Source organism: Setaria viridis, chromosome 3 (genome assembly GCF_005286985.2).
Source record: "Setaria viridis chromosome 3, Setaria_viridis_v4.0, whole genome shotgun sequence".
Classification (NCBI taxonomy): domain Eukaryota; kingdom Viridiplantae; phylum Streptophyta; class Magnoliopsida; order Poales; family Poaceae; genus Setaria; species Setaria viridis.
This window is the reverse complement of record NC_048265.2, coordinates 5781478-5803699: the sequence shown is the minus strand read 5'-3', so window position 1 is coordinate 5803699 and position 22222 is coordinate 5781478. Positions and strand designations below refer to the sequence as shown.

Genomic DNA, 22222 nt, shown 5'->3' with positions numbered 1-22222 from the left:
AAATTAAAATTGTCTAGCTACTAATGATCAACATATAAAAGTGGCAACATGTGAAATAAATAGAGGCTAAAACAGCAAAATGGTAACAAAGATTACTACTTACAAGCTATAGGAGCTCAGGCCGCAGGGCGGCAGCCGGCCAGAACTGCAGCCAGGACTCCGGCAGGGCGCAGGCCGCCCGCAGCACGCTGCGGCGCTGCCCTCCAGTAGCCGCCGGCGCAGCCGCCAGCCCGCCCCTGAGCCCACCGCCCAGTCACCAGCACTAGCCGCAGCAGGCAGCACCGCCTGCGCGCCCGCCGCCGCGGCGCCGCCGGCCCGTCGGCAGCTGCGCCCCGCGGCGCCTCCGCTCGCCGCTCGGCGCCAATCGCGCGCCGCAGACGCGCCGGCCGCAGGCCGCCCGCCGCCGTCCTAGCGGCTAGCCCGCCAGCCGCGGCCTACTGCCGGGAGCCGCCACCGCCGGTCCGCCACCGCCGCCGCCGGATGCCGCCGCCGCCGGATGCCGCCGCCGCCGGATGCCGCCGCCGCCGGACCCGGACGCCGCTAGGGTTCGCGCGCCTGGAGCCCTGGACCCTGGACTCCTGGAGCCGTGCACGTGAATGTGCTCACGGTGGGGGTGGGCCGGTGGGGGACTGGGGGCGTGGGTAGGCCGGATGGGCCGAATGGGCCAATTGGGCCAGTCGAGGGAGAGCGAAGTTGGCCTCCGGTGGGCCTTTTCGAGTGAAATGTGTATGCTAGCTTTTGTATTTTTGTTTTTTTCATACATACACCTAAAATACACTATATATATGAAATTTTTTTGCAAAAATAATGGGTATTCAATTGAATACCCTTGAATCAAAGTGGGCCCGCCACTGTAGATATAGATGCTTAAAAACATGCATACACACTGACCCATACAAATACATAAAAGCAACCCAACCCCTAGGAGAGACCGAGCGACCGAGCTGGTGTTTCCTAAGATATATGAAGTCACCGTAGATGCCCACTGTTGACAGGCACGGCACCTACCACCGAAAGAATATTGCTAGTTAATTCTTAAAATAAATCTAGAAAAATACGATCACCCATGCTAAGTCGTGAACTCGAACCCAAATGGACAGTTCCACCACAAGGAACTAACCATCACCTAGTTTTTACTGTTGGAATAAGAAGTTTTATCTACTCATATACATGTCGAGTGCCTAATGGCTTAGAAGTATGACTTAGAATAGATCACCAATCTGTTGGACTATTTGTGTTTCTTCAAATTATTTGCAACTAAAATGTCACATGGCATAGAATATTTTTTAGAATAAATAACATGGCCTATGGCACCAAAGAGAAAGCAAAGAATGCTTGGAGTGACCAAGGGTTAGTCCTTTCTTAATTTAGAGACTAAAAGACAATCCTCATACTTTAATATTAGAAGGCATCTGAATTCCGTCAAACAATGTTATTCTGTTGGTGACATGCACGCCTGTGAACTACCAATTCCTGACTAGATCGCTTATCCCATCACATTACAAACTAATTTGATCAAGACTACATAAAAAAGAGGACCTAGAAAGAATACGCCATCACTTATATTTTTGGGATGGAGGGAATAGTAGTAAAATTGATGACCTATATGGACACAAGCACATAATGTTCTTAACTAACGGAAAAAACATTGCCTGCTTTGACACGAAAGAGAGAAAACAAACTCTGATGGACCAGAGTTAGTCTTTTCTTTGTCTAATGGTTAGACACTAGGTCACAAAAGATTTGTGCTGGCTGGTCATAGGATTTTCAGTACTGGCGGGCGATGTTGGCACCCGTCAGCATAAAAGGGTCTGGGCCCACTCCGTCAAAATCCGCGAGCACAGATGCATCTGTGCTGGCGGGTGATATAAGCACCCGCCAGCACAAATAACATCTATTTGTGCTGACGGGTAACATAAGGGCACACCACCACAAATGAGGATTTACTATTTTCTAAGGTTTAAACGATTATAAGGATATTTATTGCAATTAACATGTATTTGAAATAAAATTTTCACAAACAAGATAAATTTTTTTTAGAAAAATGATGTTAAAGATACATGTTTCATTTTAACTCAAACCATGAAAGTCCATGAAAGATCCACAAAGTTTTTAGGTACATTTCTCACTTTTATTAAAACTTTTAGTGAAAATAAATTCTAATAATATTTAAATGTGGTCCAAAAACTATATAAATTGGTATGGAATCATTTTATGATTTCACAATCTTGACATAAAAGTTTCAATATGTTATAAGAAAATTGGAATATATATTGTTCACAAATGTATACTTCATCTACAACATTTACTAAATTAGTACTATAGTAACATGTGAACTGACTAATTTATAAAAATTATGATTTTTATCCAATTGTAATTTTTAGATGCACTACGTGTGACATGTATGTTTATATGTACAAGTTTCAAACATGTTTAAATTCATTTACTAATTTTTTAAAAAACTATTTTTTTAAATTATCTGTGCTGGCGGCCAGCAGAGATCGACTTTATTGCCCGCCAGCACAGCACATTTCTAAACTTACGGTGGTCGCCACATCAACGATCCACACCTCTGAAATAATGATCTCTCATTGGCTGAACGAGGTTAGCTCGACTCAGCACCTTATCTCTCTCTCCCGCCCACACGCTTAGGCCTTATCTCTCTCAAACTCATCTCTCTCAATTCCTCCCACGCTCATTCTCACTCTCTCCCTAGCTGGCACGGGTGGCGAGCGTGTCCCGCGGCGGCGGGCGGCCCTAAACGCGGGGGATTCGGGGGCTGGCGCGCGGCCGACACTAGCTGAGCGACATAGGGGCACGCACGGCGGCTAAGGCCAGCCCCAGCTGTGGGTGTGTGGGTGGCAAGTACGGCGGCAGGCGCGCGGCGGTGGCAGCCCCGGTGCGGCGGGTCGCAGAGCCAGCACCAGGCGAGTGGCGCAGGCAGACGGCTGGCTCGACCCTGGCTGGCGCGGGCGGCGACGGCCGGCCAACCCCAGGCGCAGGGGCGTGGGCGGTGGGCACGCGACCGGCACCAGGCGCGGGGTGCGGGGAGCGGTCATGCAGAGGCGGCCCCGGCACGACGGGTGGCGGGCGGGGCTAGCACCAGGCGAGCGTCGCAGTGGCGAACGTGCCTGGCGGCGGCGGCGGCAGCCGGCCCCAAGCGCGGGGGCGCGGACGCGGGACGCACCGGCCTTTTTTTCTTTTTTTTCTTTTTCTTTTGATATTTATATATTTTTCTTTTGTTTTTATGTAGCACTGAATATGAATATTTCATATTTATGTAATAATGTTGTGGAATGTTTAATAGTATAAAAATTTATATATTGTTCATATTTTAATTTGCTTTGTGGTCGAAGATACCTATTTTAAATTGGCAGGAAATGATAATTTTAAAATTGGTAGGAAACAAAATTAGAAAAAATGGTGGGGGGAAATTAAAAATTTAAAAGGAAAACTATTTGTGCTGGCGGGCATAGAAAACTATTGGCATCTCTGGCCCGCCAGCACTTTTCCATTTCTGCTGGCGGGCGCTCACCCGTCAGCACAATTGCCCATTTCTGCTAGCTCAAGGCGGTTAGGCAACCCGTCAGCGCAATGTATTTTAGTTGCCAGTACAGATCTTTTCTAGCCTAGTGAGAGTACAATAGTGTATATTTAATACTGGAAGGCATCAGTCTGTAAGACGTGGACGGCATCAGTCTGTAAGACGTGGACAACATCAAATAATGCAAGTTCATTGGTAACATGTTAGGAATAGGACTAGTACCATTTAATCTCCGATTGGATTGGTGATCACATTACATGATAAGATATTTGATCAAGACTCCATACAGAACTTTATCTACGGAAAAAAATATATGATAAATTAAGGTCTATATTGTAAGGGTATCTTGGATACCCATTGCTAAACTTTAGCACCTGTCACATTGGATGTTTGGATACTAATTACAAAATTAATTGCACAGATGGAGTCTAATTCGCGAGATGAATCTATTAAGCCTAATTAGTCCATGATTTGATAATATGGTGCTACAGTAACCATTTGCTAATGATGGATTAATTAGCCTTAGTAGATTCATCTCGCGAATTAGACTCCACCTGTGCAATTAGTTTTGTAGGTAGCTCATGTTTAGTCCTCCTAATTAGCATCCGAACATTCGATGTGACCCTGCTAAAGTTTAGCACCTCGTATCAAACACCCCTTAAGATGCATTGTCACATGAATTAAAAGTTTTTTTTTATTTATGGAGGGAGTGCCATCTAGTCCTCGATTGGATTGCTGAAACATCACAGGATAAGATGATTCATCAAGACTGCATACAGAACTGGATCAAGGAAAGTTACATATATGGTATATATAGATATAGTATAGGATGCTATCACATGATTCCCAATATATTGATTAGTAATTCAATCTCTGTAGGACAAAAACTGATAGGTAGTTTTTTTTTTTTTTTTGCTTCTTAAAACTCCAACTCGACATGTGGCATTGGTACATTCACTAGAGACCGACGATTACAGCTGGCCACCGAACTCATCAGTTGATCAAGACAAGGATGCCTTCATGTCGACATGTGATTAAGTTTCCTGTCTATGCCGACATCTATCAAAGATAGGAAACAAAGAATGACTGGGACGACTTAATTACTACTCTCTGTCCTATTAAAAGTGCAGTTCTAGTTTTTCAGATAGATTAGCGTTGTAAAAAAACTCACATACCCTCATTAGCCACATGCAGTTAATTTTGACATGTACATATAGTGCGACACTAGCGACAAAATAACACGGAAGCTCTTAGAGAATACATGATGGCCTCAGCAAACAAAACGCAGTCCTTAGGTAACATGGATAAAAATTTCAACACCTTAATCTGAAAAAAAAAACAGAGAAGTCAACGCTGCAGGTAGTGGGCAAAATCATGGAGCAATCTTTGGACATGGTGACCGCGTTGGTAAACAGAGAAGGCGCGTTGGGCGTCTTCTTTTGCGAGAGTATGATTTTGGTCTATTAATTTTGAGACTTGGATGCTGCTAGGTCGAGGTCATCTTCTTTTGCGAGAGCATGATTTGGATCTATGAATTTTTAACAGCTAGCGGCAGAAAAACAATGACTCGGATATGGTGCTAGCTCGAGGTCAAGCTGACCAACTTTATAAATTTGGCATCCGAGCACATCCTCAGAGCATAGCACACAACAATCGATTGATCGAAGAAGAAGTCGCTTGCGCAGCGCAATGGGTGACCTCCGCGGCAGCATCGCCTTCTTCGGAACCTACAGGCCGCCGGTGCCACTCGACATCTACTCGCGCCCTGCCGATCCGGCGGCCAACTCCGACAACGAGCCGCTCCTCCTCACCGACGGCGAGTCGTACAACCACAACGGCCGGGAGATCCCTGCAGCGGCGCTCAAGGAGCTCGTCGCGTTCCTGCGCAAGCGCGACCCCAAGACGCGCGACGCGTCCAGGGGCCTCGTCTTCGTCTCCGAGAGGGACAACGGGCTCGAGACGCTGCACGTGGCCCTGTACAGCGACGGCGAGCCAACGCCCAGGGTGCTGAGCCTGGCCGACATCTACGGCGCCGGCACCTTCGGCGGCGTGCGCCTAGAGGACAGCGGCTGCTTCGGCGGCGGCTTCCAGGCCGGCGGCCGCACCGTCGGCCACTCGATCATCTACGTCTCCACCAAGGATCCTGTGAAAGCGCGCCGCACCCCGTGGACTGTCGTCTACAAGACCAACCTTGCCGATGGCAAGACGGAGCGCCTCACTCCACCAGGTATTGAACTGTATCATCATAAATTTACTGTAAAAGGGGAGGAAATTCCTGAATTAAAGTGTATGTTTCCTGCTGCTTGCAGATCAGTACGATTTGAGCCCGGCCGTGTCGCCGTCGGGGAAGAAGGTGGCGGTGGCCAACTTCCAGTTTCACCGGTGGAACGGCGAGATCGAGCACCTGAAGACCGACATCGTCATCATGAACGTGGATCGGCAGGCGCAGGGTGGCCTGGAGCGCAAGGTCACCATCAGGAACGCCGGCTGGCCGACGTGGGGCAGCGACAACGTCATCTTCTTCCACCGAGCCAACACGCCTGACGATACGAAAAAATTGGATGTTTACTGGGGCGTGTTCCGGTACGACATCAAGGCCAAGAAGGAGGAACGGGTGACACCGGAAGGCATCCGCGCCATGACTCCGGCGGCCATCAGCGAGACCAGCGTGGCCGTGGCGACCCTCATCGAGAAGTCCCCGGCGAACGTGTCGGCTGCTCCCCGTAAGAATGTAGAACAGTACCGCCACATCGAGATCTTCGACACCACCTCGCCTAACTCGCCGTTGAAGATCACCAGGGGAATGGCTGACCACTACAGCCCCATCGTGCTCGACGGCGGCAGCCGCATCGGCTACCACTGCTGCAGGACCGACAAGCTCATGCAGGTACTTTGCTTGTGTATTAATTATGATTTCCTGCTACAACCTTGCTGATTGATTAGCTAGCAATGACGATGCAATATATACACATTTGTACGTACAGGACAAGAAGGGGAATGCTGTGGCCCCAAAGAAGTTCGACAAGCTGCAGACCCCGGCGTCGCACAAGGACGTGGGGCTCTTCAGGGTGACCGGCGTGTTCCCGAGCATTTCCATGGATGGCAAAAGGCTCGCCTTCGTCGACAACGAGTTCAAGGCAGTGTGGGTCGCCGACAAGGACGGCCTGCGCGTCATCCACAAGGAGAACGGTGAGAACAAGGTCTTCTCGACGGCATGGAGCAACAGCAAGGAGAAGACCATCCTGTACATCTGCGACGGCCCGGCCTTCACCCGCGCGAAGACGGTGGAGATCAAAGCCATCGTGAAGAATGAGGAGACCGGTGAGTGGAACAAGCCGAACAGGCTGACCAAAGGGGAGTTCAACCATGCGTTCCCGTCGAGCAACCACGACGGGAGCAAGTTCGTGTTCCGGTGCACGCGCGACAGGACCCACGGCCAGAGCGTGAGGAAGCAGAATCACACGAACCTGTACATCATGGAGGACGCCGAGGAAGGGGAGTGGGGCGAAGGCACGGTGACGCAGCTGACCGATGGGCCATGGGTTGACACACACTGCAGCTGGTCGCCCAGCGGCGACTGGATCGTCTTCTCCTCCTCCCGGGATAAGGACCCCGACGCGCAGCCCGGCACCCTTGACGCCGGCTACTTCAGCATCTACATCGTCAACGCCGCCGAACGCGACCCCACCAACAAGACGATGCCGCCGCCTGTCCGTGTCGTCCACAGCGCCGATACCTTCATTGGGCACGTGAACCACCCCGTGTTCAGCCACGACATGAGGAGCCTCATCTTCACGTCCGACCTCGCCGCGGTCTCCGTGGAGCCCATCTCCATGCCCATCTTCATCCACTCCGTCAGGCCGTACGGCGACATCTTCTCCGTCGACCTCCGCGACGACAAGGACATCGCAAAGAACGAGAACATCACCGAGTTCCACCGCCTCACGCACAGCCGCTACGAGTACTCCACCCCGGCGTGGACGAAGTTCGCCACCGTCGATCCCAATGAGCAGTGGAACGTGCTCAAGACCATCAGCGACAAGGGCTACGTGCCGACGTGCCCGTACCTGAAAAACGGCGCGGAGGGGTGGCAGATGGCCGGTCACCTCACCATCTCAAAGAGGTGCTGCTAGAGCCCGGCTGCGCGCGGCTCCATGGCTATCCTTCGATCGATCCCTTGTCTCGTTTCATTAGTATATTTCCTCTCCATGTGGCCTTTTGATTTGAGGTTTCTTTCTGAATTTCCACCGCCAGAAAAATAAGAGGCAAAGCTCTGCTCTGCTCTGCTCAGCTCGCTGTTTATTTGTCTTTACAAGGGATTATTGCCCGTGTCACCTTTAATAACTATGTGTTGCAGTTAAAAAAATAAGGTAACGGAACGGCTTGAACTATGTAAACATACTTGCTGTTTGGTTGTATTTCTCTTGCAAAAGTTTGACCATGGAGACCCTCAGGTCCGGGGAATTGGCCTATCTGATTAGGTTGGCTGATGCAAGCAGGCCTCCACATCCTATCGGATATGAAGGGTTATGGCCGATCGAGCATATCCAATTGATCAAATCAATCTTTCTTTTAGTACACTACTTTTCTAACCTAGGTGCTATTGTTTTCGTGTCTCTTTGGTGTAAGGAAACGTCCTAGAACAGCAAGGTGTCCTTGCCTTGCATATCCCACCTAGGCAAGTGCTTGTTGGATCTTTGTCAGAACCTTATGAAATTGAAGGGTACCGTTTGCTCTGAGCACCACAAGGTGCAACCTTGCAGGACGCATGTGGTGCGCTCATATGACGGGTGCTTTTTCCTCATGCTTCCACACAATGCCCCTAAGTAGTCCACCTATGCTTCATTTATTTGTTACAACAATGACATGATTTTTTTCATTTTTCCCTTGTTGGCTGAATGTTTGTATATTATTTGTGCATATAAATGATTTCAAAAGAAAAGGCTGTGAACTGTAAAGTTGTAGATCTTGTCAAGGAAACAAACCTTTTGATCTAAAATTCTCTTCATCCGAGAAGAGGTGTTCTCAAAATGTTACGGATAGTAAATGGCGCGTAGAGCAGATTTTGGCACAAAGATGACTTCAAATAAAAAAAATATTTATATACCATCGAGAGCTACAATTTCTATGTACAGTTTGTCTAAATCCCCCTTCATATGAAAAGGTTATGGATATTCACAGCACAGCTCTAACTATCGACCACAGCAGTTATTAGTGGTTCTTAGGCTAGAATCAACTGCACAAACAAGCAATTATCAAAGTTGATTGGTGTCTAGAACGGGAGTCTGTTCATGCCATTTACACAGTCAGTTGTTTTATCGGACTGGTGGTGGAAATTCGTCCATGTATACATGTACGCGTTCCCACAATTGGTTCTCAGCCCCTCGAACTTTGGTGACGTGGATTTACAGTATGTTGTATTTTTTAAACCGACTGTGCAGACAATTCATAGTAGAGTTTTACATTCATATGATTCCAAAGAAGGAGAAGAACATTTAAAAAAAACTACATAACTTTATACCTTTAGCAAGTCGAGAGTGCATCGTTTTTATTTAGACATGCTAATAAGTGCATCGTCTGGGTGAGCCATTCAACCATGAAGAGATTGATTCTGTCATCCAAATCTTGCCTTCTGACAAATCCCCTAGTTTAGATGGTTTTAACACTGATTTCATTAAGAGATGCTAGCCCATAATTAAGCAAGATTTCTATGATCTCTGTGCAGCTTTTCATTCTGGAGATTTATGTCTTAGAAGTATTAATGGATCCTATATCACTCTACTTCAAAAAGTAGATGGACCTTCAACGGTGCTGGACTTCAAGCTAATTTCTTTTTTGAACACTTCAATGAAGCTTCTGACAAAACTACTAACTAATAGACTGTAGAAAGTAATAATAGATATTATTCATAAAAATCAATATGGATTTATCAAGTCGAGGACTATTTAAGACTGCCTGGCATGGTCCTTTGAGTATCTCCACTTATGCCACAAATCAAAGAAAGAGATAGTTATTCTCAAGCTGGATTTTGAGAAAACTTTTGATAGAGTAAAGCATGAGGCCATGTTAACTATCATGAAGCATAAAGATTTTAGCACAGTTTGGCTGGATTGGATGAAAAATATTTTTAGTTTCGAGCACCTCCTCCATTTTGTTGAATGGTATTCCTAGGAAAACTTTCCACTGCAAGAGGGGAGTGAGACAAGGTGATCCCCTATCACCTCTCCTATTTGTCTTGGCAACTAATTTACTGCAATCTCTTCTGAATGATGCTAAAAGGCAGGAGCTCCTTTAGCTGCCAATTCCTCTTTTACACAGCCAGGACTTTCCTATTCTTCAATACGCAGATGACACACTCATCATTATGGATGGCAGCTCTTCTTAGCTTCAAGTGCTTAAAGATATTCTTCATTCTTTTGCTCTATCCACAGGCCTTAAAGTTAATTATTCCAAGTCAATAATGGTGCCAATCAATGTTTCAGAAGATAGACTACAGGTACTATCCCAACAATTTGGTTGTGCTATGGGATCTCTACCTTTCACATATTTGGGGTTGCCTCTAGGCTTAACAAAGTCAAGAGTGGAGAAATTTCTACCAATGGTGTCCAGGTGTGAAAAGAGATTAGTCAACACCTCTATGTTTATGTCCCAAGCTAGCATATTGGAGTTAACCAATTCAGTATTCATTGCTCTGCCCATGTTTTATATGTGTACTTTCCTTTTACATAAGTCAGTTTATAAGGAGGTGGACAAATACAGGAAACATTGCCTCTGGCGTGGCTCTGATATCAACAAAAAAAAGCAGCTTGGGAAATGGTCTGTTTGCCAAAATCAGAGGGAGGTTTGGGTGTGCTCAATTTACAAACTCAGAATGAAGCTTTGCTAATGAAATTTTTCACAAGTTCTTTAATAGAGAAGATATTCCATGGGTCCATCTGATGTGGGAGAAATATTATGCTAATGGTAAGCTTCCAAACCATGTCAAAAAAGGCTCCTTTTGGTGGAAGGATGTATTGAAATTGTTAGATAAGTTCAAGGGTCTAGCAGTGGTTTCCATTAATGATGGCCAAACATATCTTCTGTGGACTAATTTATGGAATGATAAAGTACCTGCTCAAGTCTATCCTCAGCTATACTCTTTCACAAAAAGATAGCACATATCTATTCAGAAGAGTCAGGCTATTGAAGATTTAGGTCAGTTATTTCATCTCCCTTTATTAGCTTAAGCTCTTGACCAGCTTGTTGATCTTGCAAACAGTCTAGAAGGTCTAACTCTAAATGATGATCCTGATGTATGAACATATATTTGGGGCAATCCTTCATTTTCATCCAACAAGGTCTATTGCCACATAACTGATCACAGACAGATCCATCCAGTGTTTAGTTGGCTTTGGAAGTCATGTTGTCAAAATAAGCATAAAGGTTTCTTCTAGCTAGTCCTTAGGGATAGACTCAGTACCAAGAACATTCTTCGAAGAAAGAACTTGTTTCTCCCTTCTTATGAGTGTGTCTTACTTCCAAATGGAAGTGAAGAGACATTGTATCATCTGTTGCTAGGTTGCCCTTTTGCTCAGCAATGCTGGATTCATCTTGGTCTATTCATCAATCCTACTGATGAACCTTTCTCAGTTCTAGAGAGTTTCAGAAATCAACTACATGTTCAGTTTTTCGTGGAAGTAATTATCATGAGTTGGAGTATTTGGATGGCTCGAAATGACTGGATTTTTAAAGGGATCCCTCCATCAGTTCAATCATGCTTGATTCGCTTCAAGTCTGTTTTTACTCAGGTTATTCTTAGAGTAAAAGAGGATTGAAAAATTCCTATGTCTTCATGGCTAGACCAGACTCTGTACTCTTCTTGATTTTTTTCCTTTCGTTTTTCATTTCCTGAATGTTTGTTTGTAAGACTTTGTTCCTCCTTTTAATATATTATAATCAGTTGGGGCATACCCCTCCTGTTCCTTAAAAAATAAGTGGATACTTTGAGGTCAGATCATAAATTGATTTAATATACAAAAAGATAAGTTAAAATTCTTACTTGCTAATAATTAAGAGAATATTGACTTAATTCATGAGCAAGCTCTGTCATCAGGTACCGCGGAAGAAAAATTCATACATTTTGTTGAAAGTAGAAAGAGAGATTGAAAGAATAAATCTGAGGATTCTCTTTTTTTATTGAATGAATGGTCTAGTTACATATTTATACAAGGGGAAAGGGCATCATGTCCCTTGCGAGTTGGCCCTTTCATGAAAAGTCCACACCCTTTCATGAAGTTAGCCCCTTCATGAAAAGTCATCTACAATTATCTCTAATATTAATTGATCATTAATTAAAGTATTTCACAACCACCAACGATGAAGTCCAACTACGAAAAAAGAAGACAGATAATACATTGATTTGTTGGACTTCTTAACACTAACATAATTAAAACTCATCATGTCTCAACAGGTACAGCAGGCCACCTAACTTGATGATTAAAACTGAAGATATGGACAGCTGCGTACAGCATGCTTGAGCATGCAGTTTTTTAGTTTCATGGGTACAAGACAATCATGGGCATTTAATTAATATTAGAAGGCATTAATCCCTAAACATTGATGCATGTGAGTAGTAAGGGCCTGTTTGGTAGGGCTCTAGCTTCGGCTTCTCCTGCGACTCCAGCTAAAGCCCTACCAAACAGTTTGGTCAAAAACGGCTCCACCCCTGGAGCACTAGAGGAGCCGGAGCCGGAGCCGTTTTATATGGAAAAGCCGAAACCATAAAAGTGGCTCCTCCGGCTCCTTCTCATTTTAGGAGGAGCCAGAACCCTACCAAACTGGCCCTAAATATTAATCCATGATTGCCTTTTTTTCACATATGGACTATTTAATCAAGTCTAAAAAGAGGACCAGGGAAGAATATGCCCTGCATGACGTAGATATGCTGTCGTCACATACATGACTCCAAATAAGCGTGGCAAAAGTACCATAGAGAAAATAAAACCATGCATGAAGCTAAACTACATGGTATAATTCGTGCTTCTTTATTTTATCATGACTGAAAGATGGAATTGTTTTCATATAAATCGTGCTTCTTTATTTTATTTTCCATGACTGAAAGATGGAATTGTTTACATATACTGTGTCAATATAGCGATTCATTTCTGCACCAATGAATTTGTTTTTGTCATGAGATTCGTTTTTTTTTTCAGCATAGTTTCTTTACTTTGGGAGCCAATGTATGTAGTGGCTTATTTCCTAATGTTGCACAAATTTGGTAGATACATTGCACCAGATTAAAATTTGACCAATCTTGCAAAAAACAACTAGTTAAATGAATTAGAGTGCATCTTTGTTTACGCACCAACTTGCAGTTGTTTCCATTTTCTTAGAATAGAGGACGGAAATAATAGAATTACTTGCATTTCCTAGATTAAATTTCATATAAATTATAATAAAATATTTTATGAAAATAATTGAGGGTATAGCAACTGGGGGATGACGTGGATAGGCTGAGGGTCGCGGTGAGCTTTAGAATTAGCGGCCCTCCCTTGTATAAATATTATCGATGCTAGAAATAAAAAGAATTTTATTCCCCAACTGAATTTCCGCAGGCAAGGGCTGTCTGAAGTCACCAGCTTCCTTAATTACCACATGCGGTTTTCTCTCAAACCACCTGTGGAAATTGCATGTGATTCTGTTGACTATCTGCTTGTGAACTTGCTGTACATTTTAGCAGGTGACGGGAAGAGTTGGATGAAATAATAGAGTACATTTTAGCTGCTATAAAGGAAGTTGGATGAGCTTTGTTTCCATGAGCCAAAGCCAAAATGCCAAGACCGACAAGCCTTTGGCAATAATTATTCTATTAATATTCCTTTGACAACAATTACTCTATTAATATTTTGTCTATGTGACACAGAAGTATGATCATTATTAGAAAGTATTTTTGAATTTGTATCTAACAAGTTCGATAAAAAAAATGTATCGTCTAACAACATTTAACTTTGTGACACAAAACTTATGTATAGATACAATAATTTTTGGTCAAAGGCTTCTCCTACCGTAACGAAATAGGCTCCATAATTTTAATCGAAGGGAGCATCTTAATATATTCGACCTTAACAAGGCCTCGAATGTGAACTTATTGACAGTTTATATATGTCCACATCACAGTACAGACAATTTGCTCAAGACCCTGCATAAAAGAATGGACCCGGAATTGTCGTTCATATATATTATATTGAGGCTGATGTCGCATGATTCCAAATATTAGACTCAATAAAATGATGACACTTTCTTACAGGTGTGGGTCATATCAAGACCAGCCAGCAAAGTTTATTAGGCCCCTGGCCGGTTCCTAGACGGCTAGGAAAGGAGCATCTCAAATGGATTTCGAGCCTCTCAAATATTGTGAAAGAAAATCTTGAAATGTGATAGATACTTCGTTAAGGAGCGTGGTAAAAGTTTCCAAAATTTGTATAATGTGCATCTAAAACAATTAAAAAATTTACCACTAGGATACGCCACCAATCACGATATTGGAGCAATTGTTTATATATGTCAACTATTCCACATCGCGATAGGAACAATTTGCTCAAGACCAAGCATTAAAATAAGGGACCACCAATGATTACTGTCATTGTGACATATTGAGGCTGATGTCACACATGAGTCCAAATAATTGATCATCAATATAAAACGATGACACTTTCGGTGCAGGTCATATCAAAGAGCCCGGCAAGATCGATGCATTTCCGGGCCCCTGTTTTTCGGACTATTACGAAGATCACATTTTAAGGCCGTAAAAATTTATGAGTCAGGAAAAAGGATCAAACGTGACAATACTTCATTCCAGATTTCAGAAAAGCTTTTTCGTAAGATGAACACTAAAATTTAAAAATATTTTTAAAATGTGTACCACTAACGTGTGCACCACCAGCCAGCCACTACCATCGGCACCACCGCACCAGCCATAGTTTGATTTTTTTTATGTGCTTTATGAAGTAAAAAAATAGTCATTTTACAAAAAAAACAAAAAGAAAAATTGTAGAAATTACAATCTGGACATCCATAGGATGGTAGGAGCATATCATCACTGAGAGAAGGCTTAGCTCTAGACACTGAGAGAAAGAGATCGACCTGAACTCCTGCCAGTATGGAAAACTAAAAAGGACCCACCATCGAAGGTAACTATTTGCAAGATTATTCGGCATATACAATGATCACAGCCTCCACATAACACGAAGAGGGGAAGTGTTTTTCTCTGCTCTTGTACCGGTACCGTGTCCACCAGTAGCAGACAGACAGATCCAGAAAAAAAAAATGTGGGAGAGGTCCAGCAGATTTGCAAAAAATGATGGCTAAAAAGGAGATGCTCAACTGTTTTCCTCAAACCTGCAGGGTCTGCAAATAAAGTGCTCATGTCTAAGGAGATTTCTTATGTCAAGTCGATCATTTACGAGAAGCTAAAACAAGTTTTGTGTTTCTTTGTGCCTCTGTTAACATACTCCAGATGCATTAGTTCCTAGGCTAGCTAGTTTAGGACTAAAAGTTCCAGAACCCCATTTATCATTTGAATTTTCTTGATTTGCGCAATTGTCAAGTGATCCAAGCAACTATGTATGTTAACCTGAGTAATGAAACCTCAGCATTTGCTGCTTGTGTGGCCTTCGGGAGTTATTCCAGATGGAGACATGCGAGAGATAGATAGAGAAGACCAATCCCAGTTTGACATGTTTTTCTGATAACAATTAGAATCAGTTATTTGTACTTAATTTGGAGCTAATATTAATTGTGTAAGTTAATCTGAGGAGCCCCTCCTGCCTCAGTCTCAACCTAAGAAGTCTGCTTTGGAAATTAAGCCACAACTATCAATAATCTATCATTTGCTTTGGTGACTTTATCAGCAACTGTGGTGTTTCCGATTAAATTGTAAGTATGGATGAGCATTCAGATATGCATGTGTTCATAGAATACACAGAGAAACTAGCTTGTTCCATGGAATTGCATACGCAGCTGCCATCACGTATACCGTATAGGGTCAAAAATTATAATTATTCTTACGCAAATACATAACTTGCATCCACGCGTGCAGTGGAGGAGGCCTCAGGCGGCAGACGGACGACGCGTCGGACGAACCGTGTGGAGGGCGGAGTAGAGTGCACATCAACACGGCCAAAACAATAGGAAAGATAGAGATAATCTCGCCTAGTAGGCCCGCCGAACGCAACGCGGATTGCCCGACTGGTATATCCAATTCTTCTGTTGATTCTGACGCTTGTGAAACGTGCATCAAAATTATTGCTTTTCTGTAGACGCTTGAAAAACGTCAGCAATTTGCATTTATAGCCGTGTTCATTAAGGAACCCTCGACAGAAGTAGGGTTAAGTGACTCGTGAACTTGCCTAGTGCATGGCACTCTCTTCATAGGAACCAAAAAATTCTAAGACCTTTCCCGGTGCAAGTTTCGTTACAATATTTGCATTTACTAAAGTGCCACATCAATAAATTAGATGACATGGCACCATATGCTATTTTATAAAACTATGAAATGAAACAACTAGTTTCGTTCATCAACTCAAATATCTTAGATAACATGTCATTCTTGGAAACTACGCAATGAAATATTACGCTGGGAATAGCCTTAACTATATAGGAATCGCACAGCTTGGTCCAATTGTTTTTACACTTGAACACGTGTAGTGATAATTAATTACGTAGAAACACGAACATGGAACTTTCTCTGCATTTTCCTGGAAATTTAGTAGGCTCGCTAGTTACGGACTGTTAATCATACTGTAACTGTTCATTCAGACAGCATTAATTAACGACCTACATATAACACGTTCCTTCTTGAACAATTTTGTGCTAGAAAGGAAATGACAGCCTCCAGAGACTATATATTGCCTGCGCGTAGCTGCAATCAAGCAAAGGCATTCACAAATCACAAGCTTCACGGCGCAAGCAAATAGGTTTCTCGTCTCGTTACTCGTCAGTAGTGAATTGTGAAGCACTTCTATTTGGCGCAGATCAGAGCCATGTTGTCCTCCATTGGCCCCTCATCTCACGAGCCTCCTACCATGGCAATGAGAGACAGAGCCAGGCAGCCCTCACTTGCCACCGCGGCTCCCTACGTGGTGGAGGACTGCCTCGGCTTGCTGCAGGTGCTCAGCGACGGCACCGTCCTCCGCTTCTCGCCGCCGCCTTTCCCGGCCGGCGACGCCTGCGATGACGGCCGAGTGGAGTGGCAGGACGCCGTGTACGACGCCGACAACAACCTCGGCGTCCGAATGTACCGGCCTCGCCGCCGCCTCTGCGTATCAGCTGATAAGGCGGCTGCCGAGCACAAGAAGAAGAAGCTGCCCGTGGTCGTGTACTTCGCCGGCGGCGGCTTCTGCTTCGGCTCCTACTCCTACCCCAAGAACCACGCCCTGTGCCTCCGCTTGGCCACCGAGCTCCCCGCCGTGGTGTGCTCCATCAACCACCGCCTCGCGCCGGAGCACCGCCTCCCGGCCGCCTTCGAGGACGCCATGGCCGCGCTCCTCTGGCTCCCCGACCAGATCTTCCACAACCCGTGGCTCGCCGGCAGGGCGGACCCACGCCGGGTGTTCGTCTCCGGCACGTCCTCGGGCGCCTGCGTCGCGCACCAAATGGCCGTCCGGTTGGGCACCGCGGGGCTTCATCCCTTGAAGATCACCGGATACATCCTCCTGATGCCCTACTTCCTGTCGGAGGAACCGACCATGTCGGAGCTGAGCACGCCGGAGACGGCGTTGCTGAGCCGGGAGAGGAGCGACAGGTACGTCCGCCTGGCGATGCCGGCGGGGTGGAACAAGGATCACCCGCTGCTGAATCCGTTCGGGCCGTACAGCCCTAGCCTGGCGTCGGCCGACGTGGGGCGCGTGCTCGTCGTCGCGGCGGAATGCGACCTGGTCAGGGACAAGAACCTCGAGTACGCTGAGAGGATGAAGGCGCTGGGGAAGGACGTGCGTCTGGCATTGTTCCCAGGTCAAGGGCATGCCTTCTGCGCTATCAAACCACTGTCACCGGCCACGGATGAGGTCATACGTCTCATGAAACGCTTCATTTTTTAGATGAATTCATCACAGTGCAAAGCGAGGGTTGGTCTGCATTGTCCCTCCTAGCTTGTTGGAAGATCATTTGTTCATGAGTGCAGTGATGAGCTCTGCATCCTAAACACTTCACAGATTTACGCGTGTCAATATATACTCTATTCTTTCGTCCGTTGTTCTTGTCTTCTCTTCTCATCACAGACGAGTAAGATGAGCTTCTCCCTCACCATGAGATCAAGGATTACATGGGCTGTTTGCAGACCATGGACATAGCCTGCACTACGGGAAAGCTAAAAATTACCGAGTGTTTTTTCTTTGCCGAGTGTTTTTTTTCGAACACTAGGCAAACAAGCTCTTTGCCGAGTGCTAAGCTAAAAACACTCGGTAAAGAAAAAACACTCGGCAAATCGAGGCTTTGCCGAGTGTCAAAAAAAACACTCAGCAAACCCCCCTCTTTGCCGAGTGTCAAAAAAACACTCGGCAAAGAGGGAGCTTTGCCGAGTGTCAAAAAAGACACTCGGCAAAAAGGAGGGTTTGCCGAGTGTTTTTTTTACACTCGGCAAAAAAATAATTTTTTTCCTCTTTTCACCTTGAAATTTTTTCTACTCCCGACATACAACATGTGGTACTTCATGTTAAAATTTGGTATATTTTTGGATTTATTTGCTATATTTATTTAATTAATTGCATTTCAAGGAAATTTTTTGTATAAGTCAAATTTGAACTGCAAGTGATTCAAATTATGGAACAAAATGAGTAGAAAAATGATATTCATGTTATTTGGCCCCATTTGAGACCTGACCCATGAAATGAAAAGAAATTTTGAACATCTTGTTCAGGAAACACGACCATGAACGTGTGGCAGTAGTATTTTTAAATTGTAAAAAAACAAGCAAAGTCTAAAAATCATGAGATTTGTCATGATGTGATGATATAATATGTGGAGGCTGTGGAAAAAAAATTGAGAAGGTTTTGCACATTTCATCATGTACGATGTTTACAAACCGAAGCATCTCAGAAGAAGAACAGTAACTTTGAGAAGGATTCGATAAGATTTAGAGTCTAAGTGACGGTCGAGTTTGGTTTGACTACAAACCTTTTTGTATAGTCAATAGAGAACATATATTGTTTCATGTGAAAATTTGGTATTTTTTTAAACTGTTGGATATTTTTTATTTTTTTAAAAAAACTTTGCCGAGTGTCCTAGGTTAGACACTCAGCAAAGAAACCTTTTATCGCGGCGATTGTTTTTTCCCTGTACTGGGCCCGCCTCCCCTCACGCCGCCCCCCTCAAGACACCCCCGGCCCGTCTTCCCTCACGCCGCCTCCCCCCCCCTCCCGCGCCTCCCCTCACGCCGCCCCCCTCCTCCCCCACCCACGCCGGACCCCGGCTCCCCCACCCACGCCACCGGACGCCGTCCCTTCCCTCCCGCCGGACGCCGCCTCCCTTCTCCCCTTCTTCCCCGGCGGGGGCCAGATCCGGGTGAGGATGGGAGGCGGCCCTCCCTCCCTCGGCGGCCGCCCCCTCCCCTTCTCTCCGGTGCCTCTCCCCTGGCGCCTCTCCCCTCCAGGTCGGATGCGGCGGTGGCACCTCCCCTCCAGGCCAGATCAAGCGGCGGCTCCTCCCCTCCCGGTCAGATCCCCTCCCTTCGCGGCCGGATCCGACAGCGGCCGGTCACCCCCTCCCCTTCTCCTCGGCGACAGGTGGCGTGGCGACGGGTGGTGGTGGGTGGCCCCCTCCCCTTCTCCTCGGCGGGTGGCAGTGGGTGGCCGGGCGCCCCCTTCCCTTCTCCCCAGCGACGCGCGGCCCGCCCCTCCCCTTCTCCCCGGCGGATGTGGCGGCGTGGTGGGCGGCGGCCGTGGTGAGGCGGCGGCCGTGGCTGATGGGCTCGTCCTTCTTTCCCACTTCAGCCACTTCCTTGGCGCTCTCTGACAGCGTTGCAGATGCTGCGGCGACGACGGGCGCGCTCGCTGTCGCCGTGGGAATCGCTGGCTCTGCCGCGTCCGATTGAGGCTGGTGCACCTCTGCTTCCAGCTACAGGGACGGGTGGTAGCCGTCTTCCATGGGGACGGCGTGGACGACGAACATGGAGAAGGACCGGAGCCGGCCGAGGACCATGGACGACACGCTGCGGCAGAGCCTCCGCGTGGACGTAGCCGCGCGGTCGCCGCCCTGCTCCCCACGGGATGACGTGACCACGATGGCGCCGACAAGCACGTTGCACAACAGGAACAACGTCGCGCCGTGGTGAGGCGGCGTGGTGGGCGGAGGCCGTGGTGAGGCGGCAGTGGTGGTGGTGGTGGAGGCCGGTGGTGGTGGCCGGCAGTGGTGCCGGTGGTGGAGGTCGGTGGGCGGCGGCCGTGGCGAGACGGCGTGGTGGGCGGCGGCTGTGGCGAGGCGGCGGTGGTGGAGGCCGGTGGTGGTGGCCGGCAGTGGTGCCAGTGGTGGAGGCCGGTGGTGGTAGCGGCCGGCGTTTTTGGTTTTTTTATTTTTTTCGAAAAATATGTTTGCCGAGTGTTTTTTGGGCACTCGGCGAAAAGCTTCGCCGAGTGCCCGACATAAAACACTCGGCAAAGTTAACTTTGCCGAGTGTATTTTTGCCGTGTGCCGTTTGCCGAGTGTTACACTCGGCAAACGTTTCGCCGAGTGTTTTTTGCCCTTCGCCGAGTGCCCCCGGCACTCGGCAATTTTCCTGTGTCCCGTAGTGCTGGTACAAAAGGCAAGTCGTACCCCACCGGTTAACCACGGGTTCACAAACAGTTATCTAATACGTTATTCTTTGTAAACCATTCATCCGGTGCCGTACATTATCTTTATACTCCCTCCGTCAAAAAAAATGCAATTCTGGATACGTATTGGACAATCATTATATTCCCTCCGCCCAAAAAAATGCAATTCTGATTATGTATTGGACAAGCGCTTGTCAACAGACATATATAGAATTGCATGATATACAAGTGTCAGTCCTAAATTAAAGGTTTGGTGAGGCTTTATTGAACCTACAGGGTCTTGGTACGCCTCCATGGCTTCATGGGCGACCTCCGTGCGACTCCTTCAATTCCAAGCGGGTACTCCTGAGGACTCCAGGGTGCCTCATGAGATCCTGTTTTGCCTTCGGAGATATGCCCCTAATAAGGCTTCAGGGTTGTACCCAGTTACCTCTTACACCCTAGTCACATGAGAGATTATCCATGATTTAAATCCAAAATATTTACTCCAAAGATTAGTATTCTATATATACATAATCTACTGCATGTACGAATGGTCGAATGCACAATCTCAAGCTTCGTAGATTAGCTCTAAGCCTTTAATGCCTCCTCATCATAGACAGAGAAACTGTTTGTAGATATGGTAAAAAAAATAGTATAAACCTGAAACACGCCTTCTGCAATCATTCCCAAATGGGGTTGTGTGTGTGTATGTATCCCAACGGCGTCATAACTTGGCCTAAGACTTCTTTTAAACTAGTCCTAGCCTACAATAAGCTATGATAGAATAAGTACTGTAGGGAAAAGGCAACATAAAGAACTATATTATTGAATCATGCATACACTCACAATGCAAGAAAAATAAGGTAACATTAGCGTTACCTTATATTAGGTATGTATCTTTACAATTCTATGCTCTCATTTCGTACCTCTAGGAAAAGCAAGGAAAGGGGTGCACCCATGAGGTTGTAGGAGTAGTAGTAAAGATGTGCGCACACTTTCAGGTCCTCCCTCCACAGCTTCTGCATAAGAAAGGAGGAAACCTCCTTATATAATTAATTTATTTAAAGATAATTCTTCTGAAAGTATTCGAAAGGAAATCACAAGGTGAGAAGGCCATAAAAAACTAACACGAGTATCAGTATAATTCAAGCTTTTGTTGAAAGAAAAATGTATATGAACATCAGACTCGGGAAATATATGGGTGAGCATATATTAGCCTTGTTGCTAGTTTGATTCTTGTTAGATACTGCCTCCTTGCTTAAATATATAACGTTTAGGACAAGCTGGTTAATTCAAAAAAGATAGGTAAAAGTCCATTCTAAAATGGTAAGGTTTAGCTAAAAGTATCTGACAACAAACAAGACAGGGTTAATTTTAGCTAACTAATGTTTAGACGTCTAAACTTTAGTCAAGACTAAACTTTAGTTTTAGTCCATCCAAACGGTACCAGTGAGATTTTCGAAGGAGGTGTCAAACCGCGTTTGATTAATCCACTGAAAATTCCATTTTCAATTTGAAACCTTCTCGCGATGTCTAGAAAAATGACAAAAATAAAGAAATGTTGGGGACTTGAAAAATAATTAGTGAGGTACACGATTTTAATTAAACGACTTCTCGAGGTCGTAGGATATTGCTAGCTAGGAAGACTTGACCAACGCGATTCCGGCTGGCGACGTGAAGTCGGTAGCAAGTAGATGAGCTCGCATGTGTGAACCCATGTGGATTGGCACAAGAACATGCATGTTGATATTTCAGACCGCAACAAAAGGACTAAGGAAGTCCGTCATTGTTTAGTACATACAGTAATCGTTTTCATTTACAGAAACCCTCTAAAATCGCTAGTGTACTGTATGAACAACCACGACCCGGAGCCTGCCAACCAAGCCTCTAAAAATTGAAGTCAACCAAACAT

The 22222-nt window shown here is 45.7% G+C and overlaps 2 protein-coding genes across 2 annotated transcripts; both read left to right on the top strand.

The window, feature by feature from the left end:
- Positions 1 to 5063: 5063 nt before the first annotated feature.
- On the top strand, positions 5064 to 7941 carry LOC117847607 (uncharacterized). Its single transcript, XM_034728835.2, has 3 exons — positions 5064 to 5771; positions 5854 to 6431; positions 6529 to 7941. The coding sequence occupies exons 1-3, from the start codon at positions 5234 to 5236 to the stop codon at positions 7675 to 7677; spliced, it is 2265 nt and encodes a 754-aa protein (XP_034584726.1). The 5' UTR covers positions 5064 to 5233; the 3' UTR covers positions 7678 to 7941.
- Positions 7942 to 16414: 8473 nt separating this feature from the next.
- On the top strand, positions 16415 to 17770 carry LOC117850862 (strigolactones hydrolase CXE15). Its single transcript, XM_034732740.2, has one exon. It carries the CDS (start codon positions 16564 to 16566, stop codon positions 17617 to 17619), a length of 1056 nt encoding a protein of 351 aa, XP_034588631.1. The 5' UTR covers positions 16415 to 16563; the 3' UTR covers positions 17620 to 17770.
- Positions 17771 to 22222: the final 4452 nt, after the last annotated feature.